Source organism: Heptranchias perlo, chromosome 39 (assembly GCF_035084215.1).
Source record: "Heptranchias perlo isolate sHepPer1 chromosome 39, sHepPer1.hap1, whole genome shotgun sequence".
Taxonomy (NCBI): Eukaryota; Metazoa; Chordata; class Chondrichthyes; order Hexanchiformes; family Hexanchidae; genus Heptranchias; species Heptranchias perlo.
The window spans coordinates 5,881,466-5,903,960 of record NC_090363.1 but is presented as its reverse complement, the minus strand read 5'-3'; the positions used below and the strand labels follow the sequence as shown (position 1 = coordinate 5,903,960).

Here is a 22,495-nt window from a genome sequence, read left to right as displayed (position 1 = left end):
CACAAATTTTAGAGTTGAGGATGGAGGGACATAAGAACATAGGAACAGGAGGAGGCCACTCAGCCCCTCGAGCCTAATCTGCCATTCAATTAGATCATGGCTGATCTATATCTTAACTTCATTTACCCGTCTTGGTTCCGTAATCTTTAATACCCTTTGCCTAACAAAAATCTATCAATCTCAGTTTTGAAATTTTCAATTGACCCCCAGCCTCAACCGCATTTTTGGGGAGAGAGTTCCAGATTTCCACTAGCTTTTGTGTGAAGAAGTGCTTCCTGACATCACCTCTGAACGGCCCAGCTCCAATTTTAAGATTATGCCCCCTTGTTCTGGACTCCCCCATCAGAGGAAATAATTTCTCTCTGTCTACCCTATCAACTCCTTTAATCATCTTAAGCACCTCAATTAGATCACCCCGTAATTTTCTATCCTCAAGGAAATACAAGTCTAGTCTATGCACCTGTCCTCATAATTTAACCCTTTTAGGCCAGGTATCAGTTGTTTATGGAGTCAGTTGGTAACAGGAAACAGGTGCATAGGATTGGCTGTGTCTTTGAGGATGATATTGTGGGCTGATTTGGCAGAAAATGCCGAGGCCTAAGAGACCTTGGTGTGGTCAAACTAGATCTGACAATGCATGGCGATGCCAAATGTACACCAGGAACGCTCAAGTTTGTGCCCTATAATGAAAACTGCCTATATAAACATGTCACACTGTAAGTGCACCCTCCAGCCAGTAGTGGCGCTGCATTCAACAATCTGTTCTTTACTTGTGAGCTTAAAGAGCCTTGGCTATCTGAAATTCCTCTCCTTGCTTTCTAGCACAAGTGAATATTACACACTTATTTTAAGCAGCTCTGTTAAAATAGTGGAGAGGACATTTCAGACCAACGTGCTTCTAGTATCACATGATATAATTTCAGGGACTCGATCTCTGACAGGTAAAAATGGAAAATGTGAGTAATGCACAGTAGATTAAGCAGTATCTGAACCAAAATGTTAACCCACGCCTCGCTTTCAGATGGTTGGCTGAAGGTTGTTCATGTCCAACAATTCCCAATTTCATCATAGATTTCTAATATCTACGTGTTTTCTCTTTTCACCAGATTGAATTACTAACTATTGATCAATGAGTTTGATTACACGGAAGATTTCCTCCTTACGCACCACCTAGCAAAACCGAATAAGTGATTTATAAAGGCGTTTACGATTTGCTAAACGTAACGAACGAGGAAAGCGTCCCCGCTTGTTGCATTGTTCCCGATTGTAGATCAGGCAATTTGCTGCTTTAAGTGTCATATTGTTGTCACGCAGCCTATTGGTTTAAGTATGTATTATTTCCCTACAACCGAAAAAAAAAGCAAGCTATTAACGTACACTGCCTGCCATGTGACTCTGCTGTCCAGGTCGAGCACCGACCGTTAAACCATCAAACCTAATTAATCTACTCCCGATTCTAATTACCACATCAATTGTACAAATATCAGAATTTGTAAAAAAAAAGTATTAACGTTTCGAATGTATATCCTTCTCAAAATTACACTGGAAATATTAACTTCCAACGAGGTCATGCTTATTTCCGCGGAGACTGGAAAGAGTAGACAGATGGGAATCATGTTATTTTATATCACTGTGACAGCCATTGTTGTGTCTAAAAAAATAGGATGGTAAGAATAGAAGTGATACAGAGTTAGATGTAGGTTTTGCTTTTTAGAGAGGAAGTACTCCCCCCGCACCAGCACACCCCTGTCAGTCATGCAAACTTTCCGAATTGACGGAGGAAGGTTTGGAGGAGACAGTCAATGGCACACCAGAGGAATTCAAACCGAACACGGACATTTTTGATGCGTTAGAGAGCAGAAACTGCCTCCACGCTGAAAACGTGCAATTATTTAAGCGATAAAGTCATTCAGGCTCCGACCACGGACCGCAGTCGAGATGTAGATTGAGTAAAGAATGAGCAGTTCCTAAGTAAAATAATTGGCCAACAACCAGATTAAAACCCATCTATTAACCAGGGCGCAGAACATTTCGCTGTCCGAATAATTTATTCGGAGTTTAGATTAAACAGTCGGCCCAACCAGCTTGATCGGTTTCGATTTGTGCTGTTCTCGTCTGGGTGTTTTTGCAGAAGTTCGTACCTACAATTGGATGTTCTAAGGACTCTCAGAAGCCTGAAGTTTTCGGTACATGTGAATCGCTTGGAAGGAAGATACTCGACAGAATTCTAAAGTGTAACTTTTCACACAGAAGGTATTTATTTTAAAGTAACTACACTTTTATCTATTGGAAGTGGGGCGGGATTTTCTCTGGCATTATATGTTGGAAGCGTTGTAAACATGATAGGAATATGATAGCGAAATTTCAAAATCACTCCGGAAAACACACTTAATCGGAAAAATGATCAGAGGATAGTTTTGCCTCTGTGTTCACCTTGTCACGAACACGGACACCAGAGGAATTCTTTCCCTATCGTTGTGATGTGTAAGGACAGAGATTACTGTTAGCGAATGCTTAAATTTTGGTATTGTAAAAATGTTGAATATGTTGGTACAAATTCCTCTATCTGATATTCCAATAGAGGCGGTGACCTTTGAAATAAAGTTGTTACCGGTTCCTCTTTCTGATATTCTAATAGAGGCGATATTTCAAATGCATTAACTCTTCTGCTAAGATAAAGGAACGAGGGGTTTGATTGGAGCGACTTAAGCATTCTTGCCATAATATGACAGACAGTAATTTCTACGCTGTAATACTAAAAATTTGACAGACTCTACTTTAATATTATAAATTAACAAAAAAGGTGCAATCAATTCCGTCCAAATAGTACTGCCGAAAACCATGCACCGCAATATTATTATTCAACACAATTCATGCCCTCAAATTTGTTTTTATCCAACTGTTATTATTTTGATTCTTATGTACTTTTTAATTTCTCTGCAGTGCATTCGTTCCACGGCAATCTCCAAAAAGTTTAAACTTAATTAAAAACGACAAAGCTTGTCACATAGAAACCAACAGACCACTTTTGGAAATTTTACAAGGTTATCCGCCAACTTGCTTCAGTTAGCTCAATTGTGTTGTATGCCCGCGTCATACTTCTAAAGTTACACCACATTTAGGCATACCATTTCCTCTTTGTACAAAGTTAAAGACAATTTATTTTACTGAACTTTCATTATAAACCAACCTCAGTTCAGTAAAATATTTCTAAGAGAGCTTTATGAAATAACAAGCCCATTGTGATAGCTGGTGTAGTAGATTACTGGAGTTCTTATCAGATGATAGCTTAATTAACATCAATAGGAGATTTGAGTTTCAGCTTTACCGCACTGAGTAGCTTGTTAACTCCTCCAGTACATCAGGCCATCAGTGCTATCTTCTTAAGGACTGTTTGAAAATCCAAAGTGACAGAAAACAATCGAACAGATGTTAAAATTCAGCGTAGTTCTGTTTTGAAGAGCCGAATTTTAAAGGGGGGGTCCTAATGGTGGAGATCAGTTTAATTATGGCTGCCGGCACTTACCGCTGTCAGACTTTTATCTACAATGGGAATTGGATAAACACTTGAAGGGAAAAAAAATTACAGGGCTATGGGGAAAGAGCAGGGGAATGGGGATAATTAGATAGCTCTTTCAAAGAGCTGGCACAGGCACGATGGGCCGAATGGCCTCCTCCTCTGCTGTACCTACTATGATATTATGATTTATGTTCCCTTGGTTTTCTTCGGTTCATCATTATTCGGCTACAATGAAAAACTGAGAATAACTCCAAATTGTAATTAACATCGTTTACATTTGTGTCTAACCAAATTTGATTTATTTTTTTCGCCTCCCTTCGGAGATTAAATAAGATAGAAAGATTTGAACTAGTAGGAGGAACAGATCCAATGAAAATACGAATCTTTTAAGCCAGGCTTTGGTTGATGGAGCACTAGGTAGATAGGTAAGATAGACAAGGTAGGGTAGATGGATAGGCGGATGGGTAGATGGAGGGATAAACGCAGCCTCCAACCGACGGATAGTCAGACCGACTCACAATAGATAGACGGAGAGATACATTGATAGAAAGTGTAAACAATTTTATAACTTTATATGCTTGTGTAATTTTCTGTATAAGTACCGATTTTAAGGGACATACATGCTTTTAAAAATCAATTTACTATACTAACTAATTCATAAAACTTCAATCTTCAATATACTAGTTGCCCTCTCTATCGATGGACACAACATAATGTACAATTTAAAACTGATTGGAAGCGATTTTAAGAATCTGTTCTCACGATTTTTGATTTGTAATTTTTTCATTCATGAATAGCAGTTAGAACTTTTCTTTTTGTGTCCTGTTTAAATATCTGAATTGGAACTATAGAATTTTACAGTACGGAATGCGGGCATTCTGCCCATCGTCTTTTTGCCAGCACTTTGTTAGAGGGATGCAAACCTCATACCACGGTGCGTTCTCTCCTCGGTATCTACCTGCTTTTCTAATATTAATCCAATGTTCCTTCAAAAGATGTAATCTTTGCTTCAGCTCTTCCTGGTGGCAAAGCGTTTCATGCTCCAACAGCCTGTTGTGTAAAGAAATGTACTATCTCAATCTCTTAATGACAAGTTTAAATTGCTGAATCCTGGTCACTGGCTCTACAACTAGAGGAAGCAGTTTTTTCTATTCACGAATCGTTTTTAGTTTTAAAAATCCCTATTAAATTTCCTCAGCCTTCTCCGCTCCAGTGGAATGAATCCCACTTGCTCAAGTCTCTTCTTATAATTATAGTTTCTCCTTCCTGGCATCATTTTGGTAAACCTAAGCTGTTGACCCTCTACGGTTTTAATAACCTTTCTATAATGGGATGCTCTAAGCTATATACGGTACTCTAACTGTGGCCAGATCAATGTTTTGTACAAATGTATCATTATTTGTTTACCCTTGAATTCTATGCTATTTATAAAACTCAAAATGATGTTAGCTTTTTCTGACTTTATCTACCTGCACTCGCACGTTTAGGGAATTGTATATTTGAAACTCTAGGTCTCGATGTCCTTCCACTGAGTATATACTCCCATTCCTTGTTTTTCCTCCAAAAATGTATTCTCTCACACATCCACATTATTACATCTTCTACCTGGTTGCCCATTCTGATAGCCTACCTATGTCTTCCTGAAGTCCTTTACAATACCCCTTGCTGTTTGCCAAACCTGTTGTGTCATCACAAGATTATGCACCCTGCACGCAAGTACAAATCATTTATGTAGCACTCGCCCCTGGGGTACATCACTTTCGACCCTTCTCCAGTCTATGCAACATCTATTCACGCTAACTCTTTGCTTTCTCTCTGTCATTCATCTTTCTATCTATTCAGCAACATTTCCTCTTGTACCATACGCTGAATTTTTCTAATTAACCATTGGTGAAACAATTTATTGATCACATTCTGAAAATCCATCTGGCCTACATGTGACTGCAATCTCACAAAAAGTGATTGGCTCTCGGTGCCATCTGAAATGGATTATCAAGCCACCGAGTTGTAAAGCGACCGTGACAAAACAGAACAATAAAGAGAAATATCGAATAACCTATCAACAAAGAACCAGGTAATAGATCAGAAAAACACTCATCTATCCCAGTCCAGTTGATCTTAAAAAGTCTTCCTCACTAATATCTCAGAATTGATGCCCAAGGTGGAATAGCTGCCTCGGATCCCACACTCCCACAACCATGCCTTTCAACTAACTTCCAAGATTCTTTCATCACCATCTCTGAGTATGTTCCGTCCACCAGAACTGTGGGCACAATAGGATAAATTTGTGTGGGTGTGGCCTGGGATACCTCAGCATTGACGTTGGACCATAAGACGTTTCATGGCTTCAGGTCAAATAAAGGCACTTGCTGATTACCACGTACCGCCTCTTAAATTGGCAGATTAGTACTCCTTTACGTGGAACATCACTTGTTAGAAGCACTGAGGGATACAGAGCACAGAATATACTCTGGGTTGGGAATTTAGTGCCCACCAGCAAGAATGACTCAGTATTTCTACCACTAACTGAGCCTTGAAGGACATAGTTGCCAAATTGGACCTCCTCCTTTCTGTCTCTTTCTCTCTAAAGTAAATGAGCAATAGGAGGCCTTCAATGAGGAGATAGTCCGGGTAAAAACTGAATGCAATCCTATGAGGGTGAAAGGAAAGGCATCCAAAGCTAGAGCTCCCTGGGTGACTAAGACAATTGAGATTAAAATAAAACAGAAAAAGGAGGCTAATGATAAATGTCAGGTTCATAATAGAGAATTAAGTAGAATACAGAAAGTGCAGAGGAAAAGTGAAAAAGGCATTAAGAGGGGCAAAGAGATTGCCTACAAAAAGATGTGTGGGTAACATAAAAGGGAACACCACAGTCTATTATAAATACATAAAGAGTAAAAGGATAGTCAAAGGAAGGGTGGGGTCGATTAGGGACAAAAAAGGAGATCTTCTTGTGGAGGCTGGGGTACTGAATGACTACTTTGCATTTGTCTTCACAAAAGAAGAGGTTGCTGCCAATGTCATAGCAAAGGAGGAGGGATAGAGAAATTGGACAGAATAAAATAGACAAAGAGGAGATACTTAAAAGGTTGGCCATGCTCAAAGTAGAAAAGTCACCCGCTCCAGATGGGACGCATCCTAGGTTTCTGAGGTAAGCAAGGATGAAAATAACAGAGGCTCTGGCCACAATCTTTCAATCCTCCTTAGATGTGGTGGTGGTGCCAGCAGTGCTGGACGGCTGCAAATATTACACCCCTGTTCAAGTGAGTGGAGAGGGATAAACCTGTTAACTACAGGCCAGCCAGCCTAACGTCGGTGGTGGGGAAATTTCTACAGACTAAAATCCGGGACGAAATCGATTTTCATTTGGAGAAACATGGGTTAATAAATGACAACCAACACGGTTTTGTTATAGGCAAATCCTGTCTAACAAATTTCATTGAGCTCTTCAATGAAATAACGGAGAAGGTTGATGAAGGCAGTTGATATTGTTTATATGGACTTTCAAAAGGCGTTTGATTAAGTGTCACATAATAGACCTATTAGCAAAATTGAAGCCAATGGGATTAAATGAGCAGTGGCAGCATGAGTACGAAATTGGCTAAGAGATAGAAAGCAGAGACTAGTGGTGAACATTTCTCTTTCAGACGGGAGGCGAGTGTATAGTGTTGTCCGCCTGGGGTTGTTATTAGTACCACTGCTCTTTTTGATATATATTAATGACTTGGACTTGGGTCTAGGTGGCATAATTTTAAAGTTTGCAGATGACAAAAAACTTGGAAATGAAATAACAGTGAGGGGATAGTAACAGACTTCAGGATGACATAGACAGACTGGTGAAATGGGCAGACACATGGCAGATTTAAAGCAGAGAAGTGTGAAGTGATGCATTTTGGGAGGAACAATGAGGAGAGACAATACAAACTAAATGGTACAATTTTAAAGGGGGTGCAGGAACAGAGATACCTGAAGGTTCACATACATAAATCTTTGAAGGTGGCAGGACAAGTTGATAGAGTTGTTAAAAAAGCATGTGGGGTCCTTGGATTTATAAATTGAGGCATAGTGTACAAAAGCAAGGAAGTTAGGCTCAACCTTTATAAATCACTGGTTAGGCCTGTTTGAGTATTGTATCAAATTCTGGGCGCCACACTTTAGGAAGGACGTCAAGGCCTTGGAGAGGATGCAGAGGAGATTTACCTGAATGATACCATGGATGAGGGACTTCAGTTATGTGGAGAGGCTGGAGAAGCTGGGATTATTCACCTTAAAGCAGAGAAGGTTAAGGGGAAATTTAATAGAGGTTTTCAAAATTATGAGATGTTATGATAGAGTAAATAAGGATAAATTGTTCCACTGACAGGAGGGTCAGTAATCAGAGGACACATGTTTAAGATAATTGGCAAAAGAACGGGGTGGGGGAGATGGGGAGATTTTTTTTACAATGCAGTGAATTGTTTTGGTCTGGAATGCACTGCCTGGAAGAATGGTGGAAGCAGATTCAATAATAACTTTCAAAAGAAAAAAAAAATTGCAAATCTATGGGGAAAGAGCAGGGGAGTGGAATTAATTGGATAGCTCTTTCAAAGAGCCGGCACAGGCATGATAGGCCGAGTGGCCTCCTTCTGTGCTGTATGATTCTATGGTTCTCTAGTAATTTCTTTCCCTCCCTCGATATCTTGAATTGAATTATGCTGCTCTTATGTGTAACGATGCTTGAGGTTACAGTCTATGTGTATCAGCTGGCATCGGCAGCTAAGCGAAGAATAACTGTTAGGCTCACTGGTGCCTTTTAAGATTAGGGTCACGTATAGTGCATACGACAACCCGTTCAGAACTATCAGGGCTGTGTATGTTTATTTAGGTCAGGTGCTGATTGCACCAAGAAAAAAAACATAGAATGGAAGGCATACAGTACATCAATAAACCTTCCATGATCTGCAATGCAGCTGTATAAATTAATGCAATCCCGCTTACCCATACAACTACAACATGGGAAGAAAAACTACTTTAATTATTTTTTTCAATCATTATCCAGTGTAACAATCAATCACCTTTCTATTAAACAGTTACAAACACGGGCGCTGCTGACTACAGGCTCATCACAGCACACATGTTGTGTTAGTTTTATTTAATGCTCCAGTATAAAAAGCAATAAAAATAGCTTTAACATTCTTTATCTTTCTTGGTCTTCCTTTTATGTATGCACGATCCTGCGATATTGTGTGCAAGGAAACGTTTGACAGTTGAAAGCCTGGCTGATTTATGTATACTTTCATGATTTTTATTTCTTGTAATGAATTAAATGGCAGCAACTGCAGTGTGTGCATTGGAATGTGCGTATGTGTAAGTGCAAGGATGTATACGTGAGAGACGTGATGTAGGCCAATAACCAAAGCCCATAGCACTAAGACCCACAGATACTTGTAAGGTTGCAAATGGTAGCAGAGCAGCCCACAGTGATGATAAAATGGCAGTTATGTGACGACAAGTGTGCGATTTTTAAAGTCCCTATAATGCAAGAGGACGGGGAATCTGGGGGAATTGCGTGGATTTCATATCCGGCACTAAACTCTGTAGAAGGGTTTATAATCTACAATTTCCAGTATTTTGTTTTAGCTCTGAGAAAATGGAAATAGAGTTCATATTTGCCTTGCCATCTTACTACTTTTCTTGGGCAAGCTCGTTAATTTCGTTGAATCTTCACATCCTGTCAGGTGCGAGCCTGTCAGTTCGGCAGTATAATATAAACCGAAGCTGCACGATTACCAGCAAGCCGCGGTTCATGCTGTGCCATTTCGTGCCTGAGAACTCAATGCTGTCTCACGCTAAAGGCTGATCTTATCTCATGCTGCAATTCAGACTAACGTAATTTGTCTTCCTGTTTAAAACCAGTCAGCACCGATGGCGATGGATCGATGCGCAAAAACCGTTATTTTCCATCTGGTTTCAATTTTTCTAATGGGTAAGTGCTTTTATTGTTTAAATGTTATAAGAATACTTTGATCATTAATCAGGAAGAAGTGAATGATTGCACGTATTTGTAAAATAATAGAGAAGCATGACTTCTATATTTTCTATAACGTTGGCCGAAACAAGTGCAAAATCCAACCTTAGTTTTAGTCATTTTTTTTAATGTAACCCCTCTAGGGTATCCATTTTACGATGCCTTTAAGCACGGAAGGGTTAAGCCGCCATCTTTTAAACTGCATTTCTTTCGTTTTTCCTAAACCATATGCTTTGATAAGTTACCAATATGCAACTCAGAAAACAATCAATAGACAGGTTTGTGAGCAGGCCTATGATTTATGGGAACGAAAGAATGCACCCAACATAGCAACAGTTTCAGACAGGAGAAGACCGTCGGTCCATCTAGCCCACATATCCACAATATTCCCGGCGCATTTTCAATGTTCCTGAATCCCATTTTTTGACAAGAATCTGTCTAGCTCCTTCTTGAAACCCATTAAAGTTTCTCGTTCCACCACCCCTGCCATTAATCCGTTCCACATACTTAGCACCCTTGTAGTAAAACAAGTTTCTCCTGCACTTGCTATTTTAAATACTTCTATCATATCCCCCCTCAGTCTTCTCTTTTCCATAAAAGACCTCGGGTAGTTAATACGTCTTTCCTTTAAGTTCTGGGATCAACTGTGCAGCCGTTCTCTGTATCTCCTCCAATAACTGAATGTCGTTTTGAAACGGCGAGATCAAAAGTACGCACTGTATCCAAATGTGGTCGGAACAGGGCCAAATATAGTTTAAAATGACCACTGCTAATTTATATTATACCACTTGCTACGCATCCCAAATTAGCTACATACTTTATACAAACGATTGATGTAAAAGATTCCAATATCTACAAACTGCAGAGTCACAAATTTCCTAATAGTCTTTTAATCAATCATTTGTGTTTAGCGTCAAGATATTGCTTAAGTTAGAGTTTGAGGAGCACTGTTAGTGATGATATGGTGTTATATCCAACCTCTAACGTCTGGTAGTAACAGTTCGAATCAAAATTGCATTAGAATGAGCTAATATTTTTAAAATTAACGCACCGTGTCATTACTTATAGGTTTTATAGTTTCATAGTACGATGCAGCACAGAAAGGGCCATTCGGCCCATCCTGCATGTGCCGGCTCTTTGAAAGAGCTATCCAGTTAGTGCCACTTCCCTGCTCTTTCCCCATAGCCGTGTATTTTATTTCCCTTCAAGTATTTATCCAATTCACTTTCGAAAGTTATTATTGAATCTGCTTTCACCACCCTTTCAGGCAGCGCATTCCCGATCATAACAACTCGCTGCATAAAAAATATTTTCCTCCTGTCGCTTCTGGTTCTTTTGCCGATCACCTTAAATCTGAATCCTTTCGTTACTGACCCTTCTGCTCCGGAAACAGTTTCTCCTTATTTACTCGATCAAAACCGTTCATGATTTTGAACAGTTATATCAAATCTCATCTTAATCTTCTCTGCTCTAAGGAGAACACCAAATTCTCCAGTTTCTCCACATAACTGAAGTCTCTCATCCCTGATACCATCCTGGTAAATCTCTTCTGCACCCTCTCAAAGGCCTTGACATCCTTCCTAAAATGTGGTGTCCAGAATTGAACACAACACTCCAGCTGAGGCCTAACCAGTGTTTTATTAAGGCTTAGCGTAACTTCCTTGCTTTTGTACTCTACGCCTCTATTGATAAAGCCCAGGATCCCATATGCTTTTTAAAAAGCCTTTTCAACTTGTCCTGCCAACTTCAAAGATTTGTGCAAATACATCCAAGGTCCCCCTGCTCATGCACCCCCTTTAAAATTGTACCATTTAATTTATATTGGTCTCCTCATTTTTCCTACCAAAATGCATCACTTCACACTTCTCTGCGTTAAATTTCATCTGCCATGTGTCTGTCCATTTCACCAGTCTGTCTGTGTCCTCCTGAAGTCTGTTACTATCCTCCACATTGTTTACTACATTTCCGAGTTTCGTGTCATCTGCAAACTTTGAAATTATACCCTGTATACCTAAGTCCAGGTTATTAATATATGTCAAAATAATGTTTGTAAAATCAACTAATATAAATGCACCACATTTAGAAAAGTAACTATCGTTCTTTGTTGTTCTCTGTAATATTCCTTGCTTGTTATTTGAATAATATTTTTCATCATTTTTTGTTTAATGATTCTGCATATATTTGGAAATCTTGCTAGCGGTTTTCTGTCCTGGGTATATTTTATACCCCAGCAATATTGGCCATTAAATGAATAAATCACCCCAAGGAACTCATGGACACACGTTGATAAAAAATAAACAATGAAGGTTTTTATCTGTGAAAGCATCACAATAACTATATTTTTAATAGGTCATATCCTATTATTCTATTCATAGCTTATTTTTGCTTTGCGGTTAGCAGCCAAATGAGATAATCATACACCAGGGTCCGAGAGGATAATCTTTAAACGTAGGAAGTAAATGAAATTGATTTAATTATTGGCAAGGTGTAAAAAGTTGATCATTGATGGAATTGAGCTCAATATACAAAAAAACCTTGGTTCAATCTGTAACGAAAAGTGGTACCTTATGTTCACAAGGGTGACTAGCGTATGGCTTCAATATCTAAACAGCGGTTCACAAATTCATCGCAATGACCATACTGTCCTTAACTAATTAATTTTCTGACAGTCGCCTGGTATATTAGACTCGATATTTACCGTCCATTAGATGACTGAATTTACATGAGCCAATGTTTTATTTTTCCTGACTTTAAGATGTACACAGTTTACAATGCACAAATGATTTACTGTACAACTTACGGCTTATTGTCGAATATATACAACAAGCTAATATCCCGCTTCTATTACATTTGCTGAACGTGTTTTCTTATATTTCCCTCATGTGGAAATCAGACATTCCTGGATAATTATATAAGGATAAAACATGTATAGAATTGATTTATTACTTCATACTATTATTAATGAAGCAATAATGAATGTAACATTTTCTTTTTTGTTTACTTTCTTTCTCTCTTTCTCTTTCTTTCTTCTGTCATTCATATAATAATTTCCTTTGGAATTAATAACGTAACATATTAAAGCAAAAGTGTAAGTTGAGACTGCATGATACAAAGAAAGAATTTGCAATTGTATTGCATCTTAAGCAACCTCAAGGCGTCCATGAGCCAATGAATGACTACTGAACTGTTTTTTGAATAGTATTTGTTGCTTTGTAGGTAAACGCGTCAACCACATTGCTCACAACAAAGTCCCACAAAGAGCAATGAGACGAATGGCCAGTTAAGCTGTTTGGTGGTGTTTCTTGAGGACTGAACCTTGGCTATTGCACCGGGAGAACTTTCTCCGCTTTGAAAAAAACACATTCCCTTAGTACGACATTGAAGTGTCAGCCTAGAATAATGTGCTGAAGGCCACAATTGCGCCTTGAACCTACAACTATTTGAGTCACAGGCGATAGTGGTGCTGCAAAACCAAGATGTTATCGGTACAAGGTGCATAATGCGCATTACTTTATCCTGTAACGATGGCGAATTAATCCTTGTGTTTTTTTGTGCGTCACTAGGTTTGGAAGCTGAAACATCTACCATAGTGCAATATCCCTCTTCAGTTACTTTATTCGAAGGTGAAAGCGTGATTTTGAATTGCACCTTTCGTATATCAGGGGTGGGTACGTACAAATGGAGAAAAGATAGCAGTCACTTAGACTTCGATTCTCCGAGATACAAGAAAGGACTAAAAAAAGCCGACAAGGATGCGTTCAATGACAGGCGGGATGCATCAATCCAAATTATGAATATGACGCAATGCGAGTCTGGAGTGTATTACTGTGAGATTGAAATAATGGGCGAGCCGAAGGCAGTCGGTAGAGGAACCTCGGTTACTGTAAAGCGTAAGAAAACCTAACATTGTAACATTAAGTCATTGGGATATCGTTTCCATATTTAAAACTCTCTTGTTTTCTTGATCCTTCCCTTCATTCGGCATTCGGCATGCTTGGTTTCATTGGTCAGAACATTGAATACAGGAGTTGGGATGTCTTTTTGAAGTTGTACAAGACATTAGTAAGGCCACACTTGGAATACTGTGTGCAGTTCTGGTCACCCTATTATAGAAAGGATATTATTAAACTAGAAAGAGTGCAGAAAATATTTACTAGGATGCTACGGGGACTTGATGGTTTGACTTATAGGGAGAGGTTAGATAGACTGGGACTTTTTTCCCTGGAGAGTAGGAGGTTTAGGGGTGATCTTATAGAAGTCTATAAAATAATGAGGGGCATAGATAAGGTCGATAGTCAAAATCTTTTCCCAAAGGTAGGGGAGTCTATAACGAGGGGGCATAGATTCAAGTTGAGAGGGGAGAGATACAAAAGTGTCCAGAGGGGCAATTTTTTCACTCAAAGGGTGGTGAGTGTCTGGAACGAGCTGCCAGAGGCAGTAGTAGAGGCGGGTACAATTTTGTCTTTTAAAAAGCATTTGGACAGTTACATGGGTAAAATGGGTATAGAGGGATATGGGCCAAGTGCAGGCAACTGGGACTAGCTTAGTGGTATAAACTGGGCGACATGGACATGTTGGGCCGAAGGGCCTGTTTCCATGTTGTAACTTCTATGATTCTATGATTCTATGTGTCACACCGGTGTTGGGCGGATCTCCCTCTGTTTCTGCCTTTTTGTCTTGCTCACTCTTTCTGCCGATGTGTGTGTGTCTCATTCTCTTTCTCTTCCCATCTATCTTGTATTTATTTGCATTTCTGCTTGTGTACCCGTCTCCCTGTCTATTCTATCTGTGTTTCCTTGTAGCACTGTTTTCATTGCTGTTGTGTTTACTATTTCTATTTACGGACAAATGACTTATTATTGTTTTTTTCTTTCTACAGATTCTTGTGACAAACCAAACAGTTTAAAAAGCTCACAGTTTGATTGGATGTGGGTCGCAGTGGCAGGTGGAGTGACAATACTAATTACCCTGACACTGCTTGTGGTGATTGCAGTCCTTGTTAGGCGAAATAAAGGTACTTCAAATGTTCAAAATAATTAACAAGCTGTAGAATCATCACATTTTCTATCCAATGCCTCAGAATAACAAGAAATCGTCATAATACGATACAGTTTTCTTTTTACTACTTTGTGGTGAATTTTCAAAAGATTTCCCATTGTGCAATGAATTAGGAACCTTGTGATCAGGATGACTTTTTCAAACTAGTGATAGTGTGCTGAGGCACACGGTATTTCTCAGGGAATGTGGGATAAAAAGTAACTTTATCTTATGCATGTAATTTGTTATCATCTGCCAAATATAGGAAAAAATAAAACAATTAAAGAGACACTAACCAGGAAACGAAAAAAAATATTAGGGGCGCCGCTCATTATTCTTAAAATCCTATTATCAAGTCATCAGGTCTAACAGTAAAGACATCCAGCAGAGATGAATGTACATTTGGAGGATTTCATAATTTTGAGAGTTGATGACATTGTATTGTTACTATAATCGCCAATAGCATTATCAATAACTGCATTAACCACGAATTACATTTCTGCATTCTTTTTAATTTACAGCTTACGCTTTGCTTGTCAGGTAAGCCAAACAATAGTTTCCTTGCCGAATTGTAATCTGTAATGCTTTCTTCTAAAAGTTTACAAACTACGAAAAATTACAGTTAAATAACACGCCTGCTAAATATCTTCTTATTCTACAGAGAATGTACTTCTTTCGATTCTGCCAAAGAGCCGGGTAAGTGGTTCGCACATTTATTTGGTTTATTTGACAGACTGTGAACTGCTTGTAACAAGTTGAACAGAGCGCGCGTGTATGTGTTTGTGTGTGTGTGTGTGTTTGTGTGTCTGTTTATTTGTGTGTGTGTGTGTCAGCCATTGTTTTGCTTCGATTTTACTATTTCCGCTAGGCAGGGATAAAAGGCTCTCGCCTAAATGGAACATACAATGTGATAACGATTGGCGCTTGGTTTATATTCCATTAGTATCAGCAAAGACAGAAGCCTTCATTATAGCCAGCGACAAGCATGGAATATGAAGCAAATAATTAATACTTGAGTGTTTAATGAGTCGCTTAATTGATTTAATGAATCCTCTCTTGTTTCTTTCAGTGCGAGTGAACGCTATGTGAATGTTAACTAGACTATAGTTATGTGGAATGAGTTCTGCATCTTTATAATATGAATATAGTTCTCAAAATAATTTTCAAAAAGAAAATTGTCCCAGTAATTGAAGCGGGACTTAATGTCATCAACTGAAAATGGCCAATTTTAACCTAATCGGCCTGTTGGGAAACTGATAGGATCGGGTGCAACGCTGGTTTTACATACGCACGATTTTACTCTCAATTGAAGTCAGTGGAGAGTAATATTGGGCGGGGTATAAATCGAGCATTCCACCCGATCCAGTAAGTTTTCCGCTGGAGAGTTCGGTTAAAAATATCTCCTTAAAAGCCATTCATAGGAATTATATAGCAGAGACAATAAGAGAAAGGAAAATATGGAACGGTACCCCTTCAGTGTCAGCCGTGGCTCAGTGCGTAGCACTCGCGGCTCTCAGTCAGAAGGTGATGGATTTAAGTTCACTTCCAGAGACCTGAGCAAATAATCGAGGCTGACACTCCAGTGCAATGCTGAGGGAGTGCTGCACTGTCAAAATGCTGCGGTCTTTCAGATGCAATGTTATACTGAGGTCCTGTTTGCCCTCTCATGTGGACATAGAAGATGTGACAGCAGGGGAGTTCTCCCTTTGACCTAGGCAGCATTTATCCCTCAAACAACATGTAAAACAGATGATCTGGTCATTTATTTCATTGCTGTTTGTGGGAACATGCTGTGCGCAATTTTTTTTAAATTCGTTCATGGGATGTGGGCATCGCTGGCAAGGCCGGCATTTATTGCCCATCCCTAATTGCCCTCGAGAAGGTGGTGGTGAGCCGCCTACTTGAACCGCTGCAGTCCGTGTGGTGAAGGTTCTCCCACAGTGCTGTTAGGAAGGGAGTTCCAGGATTTTGACCCAGCGACGATGAAGGAACGGCGATATATTTCCAAGTCGGGATGGTGTGTGACTTGGAGGGGAACGTGCAGGTGATGTTGTTCCCATGTGCCTGCTGCCCTTGTCCTTCTAGGTGGTAGAGGTCGCGGGTTTGGGAGGTGCTGTCGAAATTGACTGTGTAGTTTCTTACATAACAACAGTGACTACACTTCAAAAGTGCTTCATTGGTTGTAAAGCGCTTTGGGTCGTCCTGAGGTCGTGAAAGGCGCTGTGTAACTGCTGCTTTCTTTACTTCTACTTTCTTCTTGAAAGTTTATTTTAAACGTCGAGAGGGTTATCTGCACATGTATCTAAACAGAGCTCTCTCCTCGGTAGGAGAATTCCAGAAAGATCATGCAACATAGCCGAGTTCCTACCCGGCTGGAAACTTGACTATAAATGCATCCGAGAGTACATTTTGAAATTGAAAATATTAATCACCAGAACTTCAGATATAATTTAAAGGAATTGCCTTAAGCATTTTAATAACTTTATTCCTGTTTCGCCCCAAACAGAATTGCCACACAGAAACAAAGTACAAAGCCATGCCAATCATCAGGTAAATGCTTGTTTGTCTGTCTAGTTGCATGTGTTGTGTGTCATGTATAAAATATTATAAAATTCCACTTCCACATTTTTGTGCAAAATTATTGATTGCATCAAAATACTTATCAAAAATGCATCAATAAAACATTGGAATGACAACGATTTGACCTGCAGAAATATGAGAACAATATGTGATCAAAGCAAAATATGATGATACATGTTTTTTAATTGAAATAAAAGGAGGAAAATATTAGAAATGCAATGTAGGTTGGTCCATGACAGAACCAGAAAGCAGTTTCAGGTCGTTCACCTATCTACCCCTTTCAAATTTCCAGCATGCCACCCATAGCTTTTCATTACATTTCTACATTTTTATGTGCTCTCAACGTAGGCACGGCCGGCACTTTCAAACAAGGGGGGTTGTTTTAACTTTTATCGCCGGACGAAAAACGGGCGATAACGAATCGTTTTACACCTCGCCAGAATTTCCCTTTTTTCCATTAGATACAGAAGGCATTACAATATTCCGAACAGTTCATCATGATTTTAATAGTTGAAAAAATTATAGATTCTGTTGCTGGAATCTGCCAATAGAAAGTATTTCAGCAGTACCTTCTGTTTACAAAAACCTAAACGGTCAATATTAATTCGTGCAATTCTTTTAAAAAGTAAGCAGGTACCTGGTTGAGAACAATGTATTTTACAACCTAGAGTCAAGGTTTCACAACTTATTTCATCTTCTTACTTTTAACCACAACATGTAACTATGTAGCTCCTTTAGCGTTAGTAAACGTGCCAAGACGGTTCACAAAGTGAAATTAGGGTTAGAAACAATACGTTCGTGTAATGATATTCTTTAATAATAAATAAAAGATGAACGTTCCATTCCTCACCCCCGTGGCATTACAATTATTATACCTTAAAACGCCGAATATCATTGTACAGTCAGTAACAAAACGCTACATCTCTTTCCATTTTTACCACGCATACCCACAGACTCAAAGTGCAAATCAGAATTGAAACCTTTGGCGGACTACCATCTTCATAAGGCAGAAGTCAATTGCTTGCTGTATCGCTTCTTGCCAACACACGGGGTGGGCTGTAGATATGGACATGTGTCTATTACTGTGGATGTGCTCCTTTAACACGTCTACGCTATTTCTCTGCTTTCATGCCAAGATGACACATAATACGGGAGTGGGGGAGACACAGAACTGACCTGGAGTAGGACTCTGAAGTTACATATAGGCATTAGGGGAAGGTGACTTTCAGCCTTGCCCCAAGCTGAGGCAGAGCGTTATTCTGTTCTTACGTCTTAACCTCTTCTCACCCACTCCCACACAGGCAGACTCACAACTGCACAGATATCGCACAGAAGGGGTAATTTAAACCCAGCTCACCGGGCAGGAAATCATGGGATCGGGTTGATTTTACTTGTCAATGTTTTTTTCATGTCCTCTATTTGTTTTCCTAATTTCCTATTTAATTTTACCCCTGCACTTTCTATATCCTCTAGGCTTTCTGCAGTATTGAGCTCTCGGTATCTGACATAAGCTTCCCTTTTTTGTCTTATCCCCCCCTGTATGCTCCTTAAAACCCAGGGCACTCTAGATTTGGGAGTCCCACACTTTATCTTTGTGGGAACATACTTGCTCTGAACACTTTCCTCCTTAAATGCCTCCCTCTGGTCTGACACTGATTTACCTTCAAATAGCTGTTTCCAGTCCACTTTTGCCAAATCAGGTTAGTAAATTTGGCTTTTCCCCAATTAAGAACTTTTACTCCTGTTCTATCTTTGTCCTTTTCCATAAGAACGCTAAATCTAACTGAATTATGATTACTGTCGCCAAAACGCTCTCCCATTGATACTCCTTCCACCTGCCCAGCTTTATTCCCTAAAACTCAATCCAGAACTGCCCACTCTCTTGTTGGGTTTGCTATGTACCAGCTAAAAAAGTTCTCGTGAATGCATTTTAAGAATTCTGCGCCCTCAATACCTTTTACCTAAGGACGATACAAACATTGCAAAGGGTATATCTTTTACCCTTTTACCTATACCCAGAGTGAGGGCTTCGCCTGGAAGAGGGAGCTTTTTGTTTGACTGTAGAGAGTTTAAATCTCTGTGGAATGATTTTGCAAAGTCCCCAGGAAGTTAGATGGATCATTTGGACTCTTTCTTTTAAAGCTAACAAAGACTTTACGCAAAATGTTTACAAAACAAGCTTTCTCCTCTGGGAGCTTTCCACATAGATATCCTTCGTGCATGCATGTAACTGAGACCTGTAAATGCAGAGTTATTATAGTTCTACAATGTAATCCAGCATTACGGTATTAGGAATCTCTTTCTGCCTCTCTCTCTTTCACTGTGGCATCCTTTTAAATCTGTTTTCCCCCATTTTATTCATACTGACACTGTTCCGATAGTCGCCTATGTCGTATTCCTCCTTAGCTCCGTACGCCTGCTCTCTGCACCCTCTGTGTAAAAATCAAAGACTCATGGCACTGTTTCCCAGCACAACTCAATTTGTCCAAGATAAAACTGTTGAATTCCACACATGCCTTAGAAAAGCCTAATTTGGCACGGTGTAATTTGTAGACCGTTACAAGTTTAAACAGGTTCTGAAGGGAATAACGCAACGGTTATGAAATAAATGCGTGCTGTATAAAATTTAGTGGTGAAAGAATGCCTTCTTTTTGTCTTGATACAAATCAACATAATGTTCATGTTCTTTCTCCAAAGCATGAAGAGAGTTATCTTCATTGTCACGGTAATGAAGTTAAGACAAAGCAAAAACGTGGACCACAGACAAGAAAGAACATGCAGTAGATTCCAACCAGTGTGGCACTGTCTGGTTTTTACCACATATCTATTTCACCACCTGCTGTATCAAACAAACCGTGAGATTAAAACATCTAATTACAGTGTTACTGTTTTGTGAGATAACTAGTTTTTGAACATTGATGTAGAATACATGTATGAAATTTTAAATACCTCTCCTTCCTTTGAAGTTGCTTTTAGGTGTTGGGTGGCCTGCTGTCAGGAATAATTGATATGATTCACAAATAATGAAAAGCTTTCGAATACCTAAATATTAGAAGGGAAATTATTTACACATCTCTTTTTTTTGTCGCAGCTTTTCGGACTTGTATTTTATCGACGCCGCTATGTTCATTGCTCCTCTGAGCTTCTCTTGTTCCTCTCATACTACAAGTACAACATCGTATGCTTTCTTCCTCCTCCTTGTACCGTCGTCCTTTACAAATAAAGGTTACTCACACAATGTGCAGCTTGAAGTCATTCTTCCCCGGGGCCTTAGAACTGCGGGGCTTCTCAATCCTCTTATCCACCCTACCTCCTACAATCCATAGGCTTTCAAAACTTATCCCCTTTTCTTGACTCTTCTCAACCTTTGTGTTGTTCTGTGCTGTGAGTTTGAGCCCTATACCTAGATTTCTCAATAATAAAACTGGTCCTTGTTTTGTGCGTTATGCTCTACAATTGTTTGTTAGAGGTGGCCTAGAAGTCAATATTCACAGATGACCCCCAAATTGGTGTCCAAAGGTTTGCACTCTTGACAGCTGTTGACTGGAGAATAGACCAGCTTTTTTCTTTGTTTAACTGGAAGGTGAAAACCCTTGTAAATCCACATTTAACTAAGGAAAGGAGTTCTATACAATGTGTATGCTTGTACATTGCGTCCAACTAGCAACTGAAAATGATGAAGTATAGTTACAAGCAGAATTGAAAGGAATGCGGATGAGGTGTATGCCTGAATTTATCAAACAGTTTTACAGTCTTGTATCGTAAAATGCAACGTTCTTGCTCTTTTCATTAAACGTGCATTTCAGGCGAACTTTTTGTTGTCTTTCTATTTCTGTTCTTGGTAACAATCAATTGGAATTGTTGCTATACAGTTAAATAATAGGATATAATTATTATCTATTTCTACAGAGCTGCTCATCCACAGAACAATGTCTCAGATCATTTCATAGGACAGAGTGAGAGGAAAAAAACAGACACCTGTTTTGGGGGGACAGAGATTCGGGGAAGATAAAAGGGAAGGTAGGTTCTATCTGGTAAATAGCAGGTTTATAATTGATATCAGGAAGTCCTTCTTTATACTAAGAATCATAAATACCGGCAATGATCCTTCAAGTCAATATTATCCCCTTACCCGGGCCTTGTGTCTCTAGGAAGTAAGAAGACTTGAAGTCAAACAGAGATAATTCACAGGGGTTGATCTTGAATTTACGCAATGATGTAAAATGGGTAACACCGAATTGGCAGCCCGTTTTGCACCTCTCCCAATTTACCATTGAAGTCAGTGGAAATAAAATTGGAAAGGATGTAGGGGGCAATTTTAACCTAAACGGCAGGTTGGTTAACTGGCAGGTTCGGGTGCAACGCTGGTTTTACACCCTGCCCGAGTTAAGTCGTTTTAATCTAACTCGCTGGGCGGGACACCCACATGATCAAGAGGCCGGTTTTAGCCTTGCCCGATACTATTCTCCTTTGACTTTTTTTTATTCGTTCATGGGATGTGGGCGTCGCTGGCGAGGCCGGCATTTATTGCCCATCCCTAATTGCCCTTGAGAAGGTGGTGGTGAGTCGCCTTCTTGAACCGCTGCAGTCCGTGTGGTGAAGGTTCTCCCACAGTGCTGTTAGGAAGGGAGTTCCAGGATTTTGACCCAGCGAAAATGAAGGAACGGCGATATATTTCCAAGTTGGGATGGTGTGTGACTTGGAGGGAAACGTGCAAGTGGTGTTATTCCCATGTACCTGCTGCTCTTGTCCTTCTAGGTGGTAGAGGTCACGGGTTTGGGAGGTGCTGTCGAAGAAGCCTTGGCGAGTTGCTACAGTGCATCCTGTGGATGGTACGCACTGGAGCCACAGTGCGCCGGTGGTGAAGGGAGTGAATGTTTAGGGTGGTGGATGGGGTGCCAATCAAGCGGGCTGCTTTGTCCTGGATGGTGTCGAGCTTCTTGAGTGTTGTTGGAGCTGCACTCATCCAGGCAAGAGGAGAGTATTCCATCACACTCCTGACTTGTGCCTTGTAGATGGTGGAGAGGCTGTGGGGAGTCAGGAGGTGAGTCACATATAAATAACATTCCCCTGTCCACTACTTTAGTCACCTCTTCAAAAAATTCAATCAGATTTGTCAGGCACGACCTATCTTTCTCAACTCCATGCTGGCTCTCTTTGATTAACAGAAAATTTTCGAGGTGTTCAGTCACCCTATCCTTAATTATAGACTCCAGCATTTTCCCCGCAACAGATGTTCGGCTAACTGGTCTATAATTCCCTTGTTTCCCTCTCTCTCCTTTCTTAAAAAGCAGAGTGACATGTGCAATTTTCCAATCTAGAGGGACGGTTCCTGAATCTAGAGAACT

The 22,495-nt window shown here is 39.8% G+C and overlaps 1 protein-coding gene across 3 annotated transcripts; it reads left to right on the top strand.

The window, feature by feature from the left end:
* The first annotated feature begins 1,720 nt into the window (after positions 1-1,720).
* On the top strand, positions 1,721-20,958 carry LOC137305159 (uncharacterized). Of its 3 annotated transcripts, none has more exons than XM_067973964.1 (8): positions 1,721-2,253; positions 9,419-9,488; positions 13,094-13,153; positions 14,410-14,544; positions 15,089-15,107; positions 15,229-15,263; positions 17,074-17,117; positions 19,845-20,958. In XM_067973964.1, exons 2-8 carry the CDS (start codon positions 9,428-9,430, stop codon positions 19,929-19,931), a joined length of 441 nt encoding a protein of 146 aa, XP_067830065.1. In that variant the 5' UTR covers positions 1,721-2,253; positions 9,419-9,427; the 3' UTR covers positions 19,932-20,958. The 3 variants fall into 3 exon arrangements, with proteins under 3 accessions (XP_067830065.1, XP_067830063.1, XP_067830064.1); XM_067973962.1 differs by having other exon boundaries at positions 1,723-2,253; positions 13,094-13,420; XM_067973963.1 differs by lacking the exon at positions 1,721-2,253 and having other exon boundaries at positions 9,286-9,488; positions 13,094-13,420.
* Positions 20,959-22,495: the final 1,537 nt, after the last annotated feature.

Excerpts from the sequence above, each read along its gene's own strand:
- LOC137305159 (XM_067973962.1), top strand. The coding sequence starts at position 9,428 with ATGGCGATGGATCGATGCGCAAAAACCGTTATTTTCCATCTGGTTTCA. Across the intron at positions 9,489-13,093 it reads GGTTTCAATTTTTCTAATGG|GTTTGGAAGCTGAAACATCT; the intron begins GTAAGTGCTTTT and ends GTGCGTCACTAG. Across the intron at positions 13,421-14,409 it reads AACCTCGGTTACTGTAAAGC|ATTCTTGTGACAAACCAAAC; the intron begins GTAAGAAAACCT and ends TTCTTTCTACAG.